General features: G+C 40.6%; 1 protein-coding gene across 25 annotated transcripts in view; it reads right to left on the bottom strand.

The window, feature by feature from the left end:
• Window positions 1-13,992, bottom strand: part of Dcaf1 (DDB1 and CUL4 associated factor 1) — a 76,413-nt gene that overhangs the window by 53,480 nt on the left and 8,941 nt on the right. For all 25 annotated transcript variants that reach the window (XR_013052507.1, XR_013052505.1, XR_013052502.1 and 22 more), the window contains exons 2-4: window positions 9,168-9,285; window positions 4,747-4,823; window positions 278-351 (exon numbers count right to left, since the gene is read on the bottom strand). Coding sequence is in view for 11 of the 25 variants with exons in the window: in XM_076575475.1 (XP_076431590.1) it covers window positions 278-351; window positions 4,747-4,823; window positions 9,168-9,285 (269 nt within the window). In the remaining 14 variants the exon portion in view is untranslated. The remainder of the gene's footprint in view (window positions 1-277; window positions 352-4,746; window positions 4,824-9,167; window positions 9,286-13,992) is intronic.

The raw sequence follows: 13,992 nt of genomic DNA, 5'->3' as shown, positions 1-13,992 counted from the left end.
CTCAGCCTGCCAAGTGCTAGGACTGCTTACATACATAAACTATCACACTGGTTCCCATCATTTTCTACCTCCAAACAGAAAATAATTTCATCACAACCAGAACTTTGTCAAAAAAGCAGCTCAATTACTTTTTCAATAACCAAATTAAAAAAAAAAAATCTAACCACTCTATTCTCAACTTTAACAAAGTTTTAAGGTGACAGAAAACTATTAAATAAATAATCAAATGTATGATTATCTTCTGATAATTTCTGGAGGAAAGAAAAAGCAAACCTACTGCATTCATGAAATCATCATTCTTGAAGAGTATTCTCAGCAAGTGGCCCAGCATACACTCTGGATCAGCTCGACCTACCAAAAGAAGAGGGAGGCACAAAGGAATAGGTAATCCTGTCAAACAAATCAGACCTATAGAATAACATCTGGGTTCTTATAAATATAACTAATAAACTGTCAGCAAAAATAAACAGAAACAAAGACAAGATTCTTTGAGTAAATTTAATAAGAAACATTTTTAGGACTAGACATGGTGGCACACATCTTTAATCCCAGCACTTGGGAGGCAGAGGCAGGAATAGCTCTATGAGGCCAACTTTACACACCCATCTGGAGTTATATAGTGAGATCTTGCCTCAAAAAAAAGTAGCGCCGGGCGGTGGTGGCGCACGCCTTTAATCCCAGCACTCGGGAGGCAGAGCCAGGCGGATCTCTGTGAGTTCGAGGCCAGCCTGGTCTCCAAAGCGAGTTCCAGGAAAGGCGCAAAGCAACACAAATTTTAAAGAAAGAATCATTCTCTAGGGGCTGGGTAAATAGATTAGTCACTAAAGTACTTATCACGCAAACATAAGGACCTGAGTTTGATCCCTGAAACCCATGTAAAAAGCCAGGCATGGCGGTGCACACTTGAAATCCCACTACACCAGCCATCCTAGCCAAACTGGGAGCCCTAAGTCCCAGCAAGAGACCCTAAGAACCAGATGGATAGCTCCTAAGGGACAATAACTTAAGGTGACCTCTGGCCTCTACATGCACACAAACCAACAAAAAAGTGCACTCACATACTAACATGTATATGAAAATACATGCTGTGGGATAATCCTTCTGTACCCTGTGAATATGTATTACTCTCACTGGTTAATAATGAAGCTGACTGGCCTATAGCAAGGCAGGATAAAGTTAGGCAGGACAATCAAACTGAGGATGCTGGAATGAAGAAAAGCAGAGTGACAGAGTTGCCGACAGATGCAGTCAAACACAGCTTCTTGGTAACCGCCTTTTCTCCACTGAGCTGTTTGCTGACAATGAGCAGAGGCGTGACAGGTTTCCTTGGCTCAATGCTAGCGGCAATAAAGGGTGGCTCTTTTTAGAGGCCCTGCTGCCAAACACTAAATGGTGCTTGTAAGCAGCTGGCGACACACTGCTGGGTAACGGCCAGCGTAGACCCAGAAACTTCCCTGAGGTGGGGCAGTAAACATACCTCTGCCATGAGACTAGGCTCTCAGGGAACCAAGGGAGAGCACCTAGAAGAACTACAAGACACAAAATGTATATTTTATTTGCTTAAACATGTAACAAAAGAATCATCTTTGGATGACTTATGTAAAATACACAGCCTATACTTGTATTAATACAGATATGTAGCAGAGTGGTGGTGGTGCACAAGCCATTAATCCCAGCAATCAGGAGGCAAAGCCAGGCAGACCTCTGGCCTGGTCTACAGAGTGAGATCCAAGACAGGCACCAAAACTACACAGAGAAACCCTGTCTCGAAACAACAACAAAAAAAAAAAAAAAAAAAAAAAAGAAAGAAGGAAGGAAGGAAGGAAGGAAGGAAGGAAGGAAGGAAGGAAGGAAGGAAGGAAGGAAGGAAAACAGATATGTATGTTACCTTTAAAAGTTTATGTATTTTCAGAACAAGGGGACCAGACACAAGTAAAAACAGATGGCCCAAATGATCCAACATCCAGAACAGCTTCAAGGATGCTGACTGGGATGATCCAGCCTCACAGAATACTGCAGCCAAGACTTAACCATTATCATAAATTTTCTCACAGTCCAAAGATTACCAGCACCTCCAAACACAAAATAGTCTAAAGAACTATGCCCACATTCCCAAAAAAATGGGTTATTGATGTTTATTGTCATTAAAGGGGGGTTGGTTACAAATTGTTATTGATCATAGTCAAGAAAAAGGCTAAACAAAGTTAAATTCAAAGGTCTCTTTCTAAAGGAAAAAAAAAGAGGGATAGGATATAGAAATGAAAGGATAAAAAGTAGATTACTGAATCTACTTTTAAATCAAAACAGCAACTACGAGTCTTAAATATTTTACATTGGTATGGATTTTTGTATATTAATATAAATTTAAAGGTAATATTGTAATACTGTATATTTCTACTCCTCTGGGTTATTGTTCTTATGTAACTCATTTAAAAATGTAATGTATAATTAAAAATTTCAGCTTAATAGTTAGCTATATTAGTCAAACTTATAATCAATCATGTTAGATATATTTTCAAAGTCATAAACAGATATATTTAGATAAATGGTCTTCAAACATTTCAAAGACCTACAGAATATGGCATTTAATATATTTATCTAAGGCTTTTCATGACAATGAGACATGTCTGCTCCTAGCAGCACCAATCTACTTCAGAGAAGATGATGGGCATAGAAAAAACTCCATATGGAGTTTGTTTTCTTTATAGCAAAAGCTAGCCATGTATGTGGGCAAAGAAACTGCCCTTGCCTCAACTGCTGACAGTTATTGTCCAAACTGGACCAGCAAGATGCAAAAAAGGCAACTGCCAAATTTTGTCAAGACAAGGTAGGACAGTCCTTCAGAATTCCTGCTTCACCGGAAAGTCTGTCAGATACACTAGGCCTATGGGCCAAAGATGGATGCCCAAACATTACAGTAGAACTTTGAGTGACTGTTCAGGCAGTGAGATATCCCTATCATTGAGCAACATTTCACCCTTCTGGGATCTCTGATAGAGCTGAAGACTAAAAAGTTAGTTTTAGTTTTACTTAGTTATGAAGGTAAATTAGATAACAAAACTTGGGACTCACAAAGATAAGATAGATGATAGCATGTTTTCCTTAATTTTGCCAAATATAAATAAACTAGATATTGTAACTAATTCTTACTTAATAACTGCTTGTTATATATAGTTTTACTAAGTTAAGGTTAAAACCTCCCTTTTAATTAGACAAAAAGGGAGAAATGCTGTGGAATAATCCTTCTGTACCCTGTGAATATGTATTACTCTCACTGGTTAATAAAGAAGAAGATTGGCCTATAGCAAGGCAGAATGAAGTTAGGCAGGACAATCAAACTGAGGATATTGGGATGTAGAGTGAGAGAATTGTTGACAGATGCACAGAGAACAAGATGGGCATTCCATACTGAGAAAAGGTACCAAGTCAAAGCATAGATAAGAAATATGGATTAATTTAAGTGGAAGAGTTAGCTAGTAACAAGCCCGAGCTATAGGCTGAGCATTTGTAATTAACATTGAGTTTCTGTGTCAGTTATTTGGTAAGCAGCTGTGGCACAGGGAAACTTCTGCCTACACATACACACACAAACATATAATCCTCCCACCACCACCCCACACACACAGAAAGAAAGAAATTGCTGGGCAGTGGTGGCTCAAACCTTTAATCCCAGCAACTTGAGAGGCAGTGGTAAGCATATCTCTTATGAGTTATGCCACCACACCTGACTTATCACAAATATTACCATTTTACTAGAACTCTTTGTCTCACTTTGAGAAATAGCAAAAAAAAAGAAAAAGAAAAAAATTTGAGAGGGTCTCAATATGGAATCCTGGCTCCTGGCTAGCCTGGAACTCACTTCATTTAAGTCAGGCTGGCCACAAACTCACAGAAATCCACAGCCTCTGCTTCCCAAGTGCTGGGATTAAAGATATGTGCCACCATGCCCAGCAAAAATATAAGAAGGTATTTACCACAGAGAGCCAGGCAGTGGTGGCATATGCCTTGAATCCCAGTACTCAGGAGGCAGAGACAGGCAGACCTCTTGAGATTGAGGCCAGCCTGGTCTACAGAGCAAGTTCCAGGACAGCCAGGCTACACAGAAAATCCTATCTCTAAAAACCAAAGGGGGAGCCGGGCGGTGGTGGTGCAGGCCTTTAATCCCAGCACTCGGGAGGCAGAGCCAGGCGGATCTCTGTGAGTTCGAGGCCAGCCTGGGCTACCAAGTGAGTTCCAGGAAAGGCACAAAGCTACACAGAGAAACCCTGTCTTGAAAAAAAAAAAAAAAAACAAAGGGGGAAAAAAAAGGACACTATCAATTGAAAAGTACTATTAACAATTTTCCTTTTAATTGTTTTTTACTATTATCTGTGTGTTGGAGGGATGTGATGTATGTGTGTGTATATGAACATGCCACAGTACATCACAGCACATGTACAAAACTCAAGACAACAACCTTGAATGGTTCTCTCCTTTACGTTTACATGACCTCTAAGGATCAAACAAAATTCAGCCTGTCATGCTTGCAGCCGGCACTTCTACCCACCAAGCCATCTGCAAAGCCCAACAATTTTCTTTTATAAGAAAAAAGAACACATAGGCACAGTAGACCATGCCTGTATCTCAGCTACTCATAAGGCCATAGTGGAAAATCAAGAGTTTTAGGCCTGTCTGAGCAATATAGCAAGACCCACTTTCAAAATAATTGGAAAATAAAAAAGTCAGACATAAGAGTACACATCTTACCAGGATGTCGATCATCAAATGGGTCTGGATCTCCTTTACGATATTCTTCAGTTTCTTTTTCAATTAATTCTGACATCCTAGCACAAGAAGAAAAGAGTCAACTCTGAACAAGCATACAAAAAATGCCACGCACTGTAGTACACACCCAAAATCCCAACACTCAGGAGGTTGAGGCAGGAGGCCTGCTTTTAAATTCAAGGGCAACCTGGGCTACACAGTGAGCATCATCAGGACAGTCAGGGCCATACATCAAGACCATGTTAGAAAAAAAAGAAAAAGTAAAATTCAAAAAAATGTACTATTGACAACAATCAATCAATAGTCAAGATGTAAAACAGAAAAACATGATTTTCCTGAATAACAAAATCTAAATAATCACCTCATAACATAATTTCCACTCTCAATCTTATTCTTCTCTAAACTTCCTCGCATCACAAAACACTACTACTATCACCTCAGAAACTTAAAGTCAACAAGTCTTCATTAAATCTTCATTTTCAAATAGGCATGGTAGCACATGCCTGTTCTCACAGCAATCAGAAGGCTAAATTTCAAGGTTGAAGCCACTCTGAGCTACACATCAAGTTCAAGGCATCTGGGCTTTTAAAAAAAAAAAAAATTCATTCTCCTCATCCACCTCAGCAATTCCTATAACTCTACCTACCAGACATCTCCTGCTACCAATCATCTCCAAATCTGACCACTGCCATCCTTAAACAGCCCACTACCATTTAACTACCGGAACGACTTCTAACACCCACTTTGCAGCTCCTGTGTTCTACTTCTGTTTTACTTAATGCATTTCTGTCTCCAGCTTCCAGAGACTAACTATATTCCTTGAATTAAGTCCAAGTACTACACAGCCTGAAATTATCTAGCTTCTACCAGTTTTGTGAATGCTTCTTCTATTCTCTTTTATTAAACTTCAAACACATGACCCCTGCTTTTCAAAGAACCTAAGTTCATTCCTACTTCAGGGCCATTTCGTTTTCTCTTTGTTAGCCTATGTTCCTTCCACCATCTAGGCCTCCACCAGGGCCCCAAGTAACCATTCTGCTTTTACTTACTAGAGATATGTTTTGCCTGTTCTAGAATTTTACATAAATAGAATCATATAAACTTATCATACCAGGAGCCTTCTGCAAAAACATTCATGCTATGATATCAAATTCCTTTTTATTCATGAACTCCTTTTTTTGATTCTTGTGTATACGGGTATACATGTGTACATACATGTGGAGGCCAAAAGACAATCCTAAGTATTATTCCTCAGGAATGCAGTCCACATGGCTTTTCTTTGAGGCAGGGTCTCTCACTGGACTGGACCTCACCAAACAGGATAGGTAGGCTGATCAGCAAGCCTCAGAGATCCGCCTTTATCATCCTTCCCAGCACTGGGATTACTAGTATACATCACCAGGCCTGACTTTTTTGTTTGCTTGTTTTAAACACTTGGTTCTGGGACTCATACTCAACACTTGAAAGACAAGTACTTTAGTAATTAAGCTATCTCCCTCAGCAACATCCCCCTCTCCCATTTTATTTTTTTGTGGCAAAATCTGATGTAGTCCAGGGTAGGCTCTAACTCCTTATGAAGGTGAGGATGACCTCACACCCATGATACTAATCTCTGCTTGCCAAACAAAGGCATTAAAAGTTCGTGTCACAAGCCGGGCGGTGGTGGCGCACGCCTTTAATCCCAGCACTCGGGAGGCAGAGCCAGGCGGATCTCTGTGAGTTCGAGGCCAGCCTGGGCTACCAAGTGAGCTCCAGGAAAGGCGCAAAGCTACGCAGAGAAACCCTGTCTCGAAAAACCAAAAAAAAAAAAAAAAAAAAAAAAAAAAAAAGTTCGTGTCACTATGCCTAGTTCTATTCCTACACACTTGATGAAAACAACAGAATTACTTGAGTACCCTAAACAAGTCTGATATTTTGGTCTTTTTTAGAGACATTTTATATATCGATTTTAAGCTTAGTTTAATCCTTCAATCTATTATAATAACAACTCTCTAACTGTATGCTATCTACCTCCCAAGTCAAACTTGCCTACATGATTTAGCTATACAAAACTGAATTCCTCACTTTTTATTACATTTTTCTTTTTGTATATGTATGCATGCATGTATGTGCAAGCATATCATGACAGCATATGTGGAGGTCAAAGAACAACCGCCAAGAGTTAGTTCTCTCCTTCCACCATGTGGGTCTCTTGGATGTCCTGAAACTCTATATAGACCAGGCTAACCTCAATTCATAGAGCTCCACCTGCCTAAGGGATATGTCACCAAGTCCAGCTAAATTTCCCACTTTTCAAAATGTATGTGCCTGTGTGGGGGTACGTGCACATGAGGCCAGAAAAAGCAGCTTAATCACCAGGAGCTGGAGTTATTGGTGGTTGTGAGCCACACAATATGGGTATTGGGAACCAAATTTGGGTCCTCTTAAAGAGCACTATGTACTTGTAATCATTGAGCCATTTCTCCAGCCCCAAAAATTTCCCTTTCTTCTAGTTTTAAACTTTTTAAAATACTTTATTTTTATGCGAATGAGTGACTATCTGCATGTATGTATTATGTGTACCACATGTGTGCCTGGTTGCCCATGGAAGCCAGAAGAGGATTCAGATCCCTTTAACTAGAATTACAGAGAGTTGTGAACAGCCATGTAGGTGCTGGGAATTGAACCCAGGTCTAGTCAGTACTTTTAACCACTACACCATCTCTCCAGTCCTGAATTTTCCTTTTCCTATTTTTTATTTTTATTTTATTTTACTTTTTTTATTATTGGGTCTTGCTACATAGCCCTGGCTGTCCTGAAACTCACTACATAGGCCAGGCTGTCCCAAACTCAACCTCCTGCCTCTGCTTCCTAAGTGCTGGGATAAAAGGCACACACCACCACATCCAACAACTTTTCCTTTCTTAAATATTATCTAAAGATTTGCAGCCCAAATCTCAAAAATATTCTTTTATCATTCTCCATCTCATCTTCTGACACAGTGTCCATCTCTCACTGAAATCAGAACTTGCCAACTGGCTATACTTGCTGGCCAATGAGCTCCAGAAACTCACTTGTCTCCATCCGCCTGTATTAGGGTTATAAACACAAACTCATACCTTGTTTGTTTTGTTGGTTTGTTTGTTTGCATAGATGCTAAAGATCTGAACTCAGGTCCTCATGCTTACAATGCAGGCACTTTACCAACTAAACTATCTCTCTTCTCCCAATATTTACATTCTCTTAAATCATTTTGGCTAAATTCCAAATATCTTTTTAAATAGTTTCAGTATTTATTCTTCAGACTTTATTATTAGTATGTGCATTAAGTCAGAGGACAAATTCACTTTTGCCCACTAAGCCATCTAGCCAGCCCTGCTTTTTAACTTTTTGGGTTTTTTTTAAAGACAAGATATGTACCAACCCTGGTTGGCCTGGACCTCACTATGTAGAACAGTGGATTTTTTTGGTCCTGTTTCTGAGACAGTGTTTCATGTGATAGGCAGGCAAGCCTGAGGCATTCTATAGGCCTGTGGAGTGAGGATGGGGAGCGGGTAAAGGCTCCTGCAAGTTCTCTGACCGCCACACATATGGCTGGCACATGCTCACACAATAAATGTTATTTAAAAAAAGAAAAAATGAATGCAGGGGAAGAACTTATGAAGGAAGATTAGGAGAAATGGCCTGAAATGAAACATAAGAAAATAAAAAGTGCTGGACGGTGGTGGCGCACATCTTTAATCCCATCACTCAGGAGGCAGAGGCAGGCAGATCTTTGAGTTCAAGGCCAGCCTGGTCTACAGAGTGAGTTCCAAGGCAAATAGGGCCACACAGAGAAACCTTGTCTTGGAAAAAGAATAAATAAATAAATAAAAAAGAAAGAAAAATTAAAAAGCAAAAAGAGCCGCCCCCCCCTCCCCCCCCCCCCCCCCCCCCGCGGTGGCGCACACCTTTAATCCCAGCACTCATGAGGCAGGTGGATCTCTGTGAGTTCAAGGCCAGCCTGGTCTACAGAGCAAGTTCCAGGACAGGCTCCAATGCTACACAAAGAAACTCTTTCTTGGGGGGAGGGGGGGGGGGGAGATGGAGAGGAATAAGCAAAAATTTTAAAAAATCCAATTCTGTCAAAATATTCTTTTATTTCCTTCTAAAATCATTGTGTGTGTGTGTGTGTGTGTGTGTGTGTGTGTGTGTGTGTGTGTGTACGTAAACACATGCATAGGGTACTACAGAGATGAGAAGAGGAGTCAGGTCCCTTAGAGCTAGAGTTACAGGCAGTTATGAGAAGCCCAACATGGGTGTAAATGTTCTTAACTGCTCAGCCATCTTGCTATCACCAATACACCCATTTTTTAAAAAATATTGTTTTGTATATATAAAAAGTAAAATAAGGTTGTGGGGGGGGGGGGGGAGGCTATTCTTACCTGGTAAGGATAGGTACCATATCCTGCCCACTGCCATGGTCCTTTTCCCACTGCTCCAGCAGGGTAGTGAGCTCAGCTTTGGAGTCCACATGCACCACTACCGTAGTCATGGCTTGGCCTAAAGAATTCAAAAGAGTGAGAAATAAACAAAGACATCTGACATAGTTCCTACAAAAAAGAAAAGTGTGAAGGTAGTAGGTAAAGGATAAGTTAGAGTCTGAGGCCAGCCTGGTCTATATATTTTTACTCCAGCTAGGGCCACACAGAGAGACCCTGTCTTCAAAATGAACAGGAAGGGAGACCCTGAAACTAAAGAGATGATAGCTGCCATCAATTGTGAATCTACTAAATACCACTGGGTTGTAAATTGACAGTCTTTGGGGATGGGGAGACAGGCTCTCACTAGTAGCTCCAGTTGACTTAAAACTCACCATGTAGCCACCACACCAGGCTTACAATTTTTTTTAAAGGCAGAATATGTAATGCCTAGGCTTGTTTTGAACTCATTTTATACCCAAGAATGACTTTTATTTTCTGATCCTCCTGCTTCTACCTCCCAAGAAGTAGGATTAGAGATATATAACCATTACAGAGGCTTGTGCAGTGCTGAGGATTGAACTGAGCTTCATGCATGCTAGACAAGTGCTGTACTACATAAGAACAGTCTAGCCCCTTTTTATTTTTTGCCATATTTTTTTCTTTTTTTTTTTTCTTTTTTTTTTTTTTTTTTCGAGACAGGGTTTCTCTGTGTAGCTTTGCGCCTTTCCTGGAACTCACTTGGTAGCCCAGGCTGGCCTCGAACTCACAAAGATCCGCCTGCCTCTGCCTCCCGAGTGCTGGGATTAAAGGCGTGCGCCACCACCGCCCGGCGTTTTTTTGCCATATTTTTAATGGAGGTTAAAAAAAAAAAAAACTCACCGGGCGGTGGTGGCGCAGGCCTTTAATCCCAGCACTCGGGAGGCAGAGCCAGGCAGATCTCTGTGAGTTCGAGGCCAGCCTGGTCTACCAAGTGAGTTCCAGGAAAGGCGCAAAGCTACACAGAGAAACCCTGTCTCAAAAAACAAAAAACAAAAAACAAAAAAAAACTCACCATGCCTTTAAACCTAGCACTTGGGAGACAAAAGGTAGGAACATCTCTGTGAGTTGCAGGACAGTCAGGAAAAGAAAAAGCTAGGCATGGGAATACACATCTTTAGTTCCAATACTTGGGAGGCAGAGGCAGGTGGATCTCTTAAGTCTGAGATCAGCCTAGTCTACAAAAGTTCCAAAACAGCGAGGGTTTTGATAAACAAACAAACAAAAAACTATAAAGGAATGCACTTAAGCAATCAGCCTTCTAGAATACACACACTGTTACAGTTTTGCACTGCTTTCACTTACTTTGGTTGACATTTTTGTTTTGTTCTTTGACAGTAACAGGGATTGAACACAGGGCCTTCTCATGTTAGTAAGAACTGTACTACTGAGTTACAACCCTAGCCCTTGGGGGTTTTTTGTATTTTTTTTGTTGGTTTTTTTTTTGTTGTTTGTTTGTTTAAGGTTATTAGTTTTGGTTTTTTTGGGTTGTTAATATTTTTGTAGGGTTTTGATCTTTTTGTTTCTCTGACAGGGTTTCTTTTTATATAGCCTTAGCTGTCCTGGAACTAGTTCCGTAGACCAGGCTGGCCTCAAACTCAGAGATCTGCCTCCCAGTGCTGGGATTAAAGGCTTTTACTGCCACTACTGCCCGGCTTGTATTTTTTGTTGTTGTTTTTTTTGCTTTGTTTTGTTTTTTTGAAGGGTCTAGTTTCCCAAACTGTCCTTAAACTCACTCTGTCAGCCACGTAGACCTTGATTGAGCCTTGGATATTCCTGGATCAGCTCTGAGTCCTGGGCCTTTAGGCCCGCCACACTAGGCCCATTGTAGTAGTTTGAATATAATTGGCCCACATAAGCTCATAGGGAGTGGCACTATTAGGAGGTATGGCCTTTTTGAAGCAAATGTATCACTGTGGAGGTCTCCTATGCTCAAGATGCATCCAGTGTGGACACAGGCTCCTGCTGCCTGCAGATCGATACAGAACTCTCAGCTCTTTCTCCAGCACTATGCCTGCCTGCACACCTCCATGTCCCACCATGATGATAGTGGACTAAACCTCTGAAACTGTAAGCTACCCCAATTAAATGTTTTCCTTTATAATACAGAGTTGTCATGGTATCTCTTCACAGTAATAGAAACCCTAAGACACTCATGTAGCCTGTGGTTTGTTGGTTTTTGTTGTTTTTGTTGTTTTGAGACAGGGTGTCACTATGTAACTTGGGCTTGAACTCAAATTCATGATTGTTCAGCTTCAGCCACCTGAGTACTGGGATTACAAGTGTGCACCATCATACCTACTGCATTAACATACCATTTTCAATGTTCCTCCACCTATTAGCACAATTTAAAGAAAAATTTTTGAGACAGATTTTCTCTGTGTAGTTTTGGAGCCTTTCCTGGAACTCACTCTGTAGCCCTGGCTGGCCTCAAACTCACAGAGATCCACCTGCCTCTGCCTCCCAAGTGCTGGGATTAAAGGCGTGCACCACCACCACCCGGCAAGAAAAAATATTTTTAAGAAAAAATAATTTTTAAAGAACAAGAAAGTAGCTGGGCAGTTGTGGCACATACCTTTAATCCCAGCACTTGGAAGGCAGAGGCAGGCAGATCTGTGAGTTCAAGGCCAGCCTGGTCTACACAGAGAAATTCTATCTTTAAAAAAAAAAAAAATGTAATGAAGGGGAAATTCAAGAACATTAAAACAGTAAAATTCTATAATTCAAGTTAGAAACACACACAAGAGTTGCAGATCCAGGACAGTGGTAGAACATTTGCATGTTATTACAAAACCCTGGGTCTGAACTTTAGCATATATTTAAAAAGCCAGTCTGGCTGGGCTGTGGTGGCACATGCCTTTAAATCCCAGGACTCGGGAAGCAGAGCAGGCAGATCTCTGTGAGTTCGAGACCAGCCTGGTCTACAGAGTGAGATCCAGGACAGGCTCCAAAGTTACACAGAGAAACTCTGTCTCAAAAAAACCAAAATAAATAAATAAATAAGCCAGTCTGGTGGTGGTGCATGTCTTTAATCCCAGCAGAGGCAGGCAGATCTGAGTTTGAGGCCAGTCTTGTCTATGGAGTGAGTTACAGGACAGCCAGGGCTACAGAGAGAAACCTAATTCCACAAACTAAACACAGGGAGAAAGAATATACAGGAAAGCAGTTAACTGTTTAAACTAAAGGTATTCACTTAATTTAGCTTTTCTACTAGAAGGGTTTTTGTTTTGTTCTGTAAGATTCCGTTTCAAAAAACAAATTCAGGATCAGAGACAGGAAGATCTCTGTTAGTTTCTAGGCCAGACTGGTCTACAAAATCAAGTTCTAGGACAGCCAGGGCTGTTACAAAAAGAAAGGGTGTAGAGGGTGGTTCTTAGGCTCTGTCATCCCCAAAACATCATCCAAAAAACTAAAAGTTAGAACTGAACCAACTTTTTGGTCAAACTAATTTAAACTGATTCTCAAATATATTTTGGTTGGTTGGTTGTTCTTTTTGAGACAGGGTTTCTTTGTGAAGCCCTGGCTCTCCTGTAATTCACTCTGTAGATCAGGCTGGTCTTGAATCGAGTTGGGCTTAAAGGTGTGTGCTACCACCACCCAGCTCAAATAATTAAATACAAAAATCAAAGTGAAAACTTTGTGCAGAACTGCCACCTGTGAATTTACATGTGTATGCATAAACCTCTAAAACCAAAAGAATACCCAAGATATAGATGAGTTATTATGGCAAGTAACTGTGTGTAGATGTTTTTTACTACACTTTACTCCATTCTACCATTTCCCCACCATTTTGCAACTTTTAAATTAAACCACAAAATAGGTCCTCTTCCTAAACTATACTTAATGGCTATTTCAGCAAAAACTGCCCCCATATCTAAGATAAAGTCCATGTTAAAACAGATCCTGGGGCAAAGACAAAAGGTGGGAAACAGCACTCCTTTAAGAAAGTTGCAACCTTTACTTAAAAGGAGCTGAGAGGTGTAGCTAAATGATAAGGCCTGTCCCTGAGGCCCTCAATTCAATTCCTAGCACCAAGAAAGAAAAAAAGAGAGAGAGAAAGAGAGGGGGAGAGGGGGAGAGGGGGGGAGGGAGGGAGGGAGGGAGGGAAGAAAAAAGAGAAAGGCAGGCAGGGAGGCAGGAGGGCCAACTCGAGCCTATGGTGCACATCGGTATCACAACACCTAAAAAGCTGTGTGAGTTGCATTCACAAGTCTGAGGCCAGCCTGGGTTATATAGATTCTATTTCAAAAGACTTAAGGGAAGGGGAAGAGAGGTCCTGGGTCAATCACCACTAGAAGGGGAAAGGGGAAAATTTCGAATTTACAACTTTAAGCAAAAACTCAACACTCTGGCACGTGATCATACATAACTTTATTACTGTCCATGACTATCTGCTTTACAAAAACAATACAGTGGTAATAAACCAACTCCAACCACTTCAATTTAACTCGGAGTTCGTTTTATTACATTTTATTAAATTTAACAACTGAACAACAATGTAACAGTAAAATACTATGCTCAAGAAATGTGAAAAATTCCTCAAATTACCTTAACACCCAAAATACATATCCCCACTAGAAAATGGTTAATGAAATACTGCTGTATACAAACACAAATCTTGACATCTGGAAGAAATATACTATATTGACTTCTAAAGTCAAAATACATACGCTTATAAAAGCCTTAAAGGTAAATGACTGAAACCCCAAGATGGGGAAAAAAGCCTTCAGGTGACGCTACCAATGAACCT

This window comes from Peromyscus maniculatus, chromosome 7 (genome assembly GCF_049852395.1).
Source record: "Peromyscus maniculatus bairdii isolate BWxNUB_F1_BW_parent chromosome 7, HU_Pman_BW_mat_3.1, whole genome shotgun sequence".
NCBI classification, from domain to species: Eukaryota; Metazoa; Chordata; class Mammalia; order Rodentia; family Cricetidae; genus Peromyscus; species Peromyscus maniculatus.
This window is presented reverse-complemented; position numbering and strand designations above follow the sequence as displayed.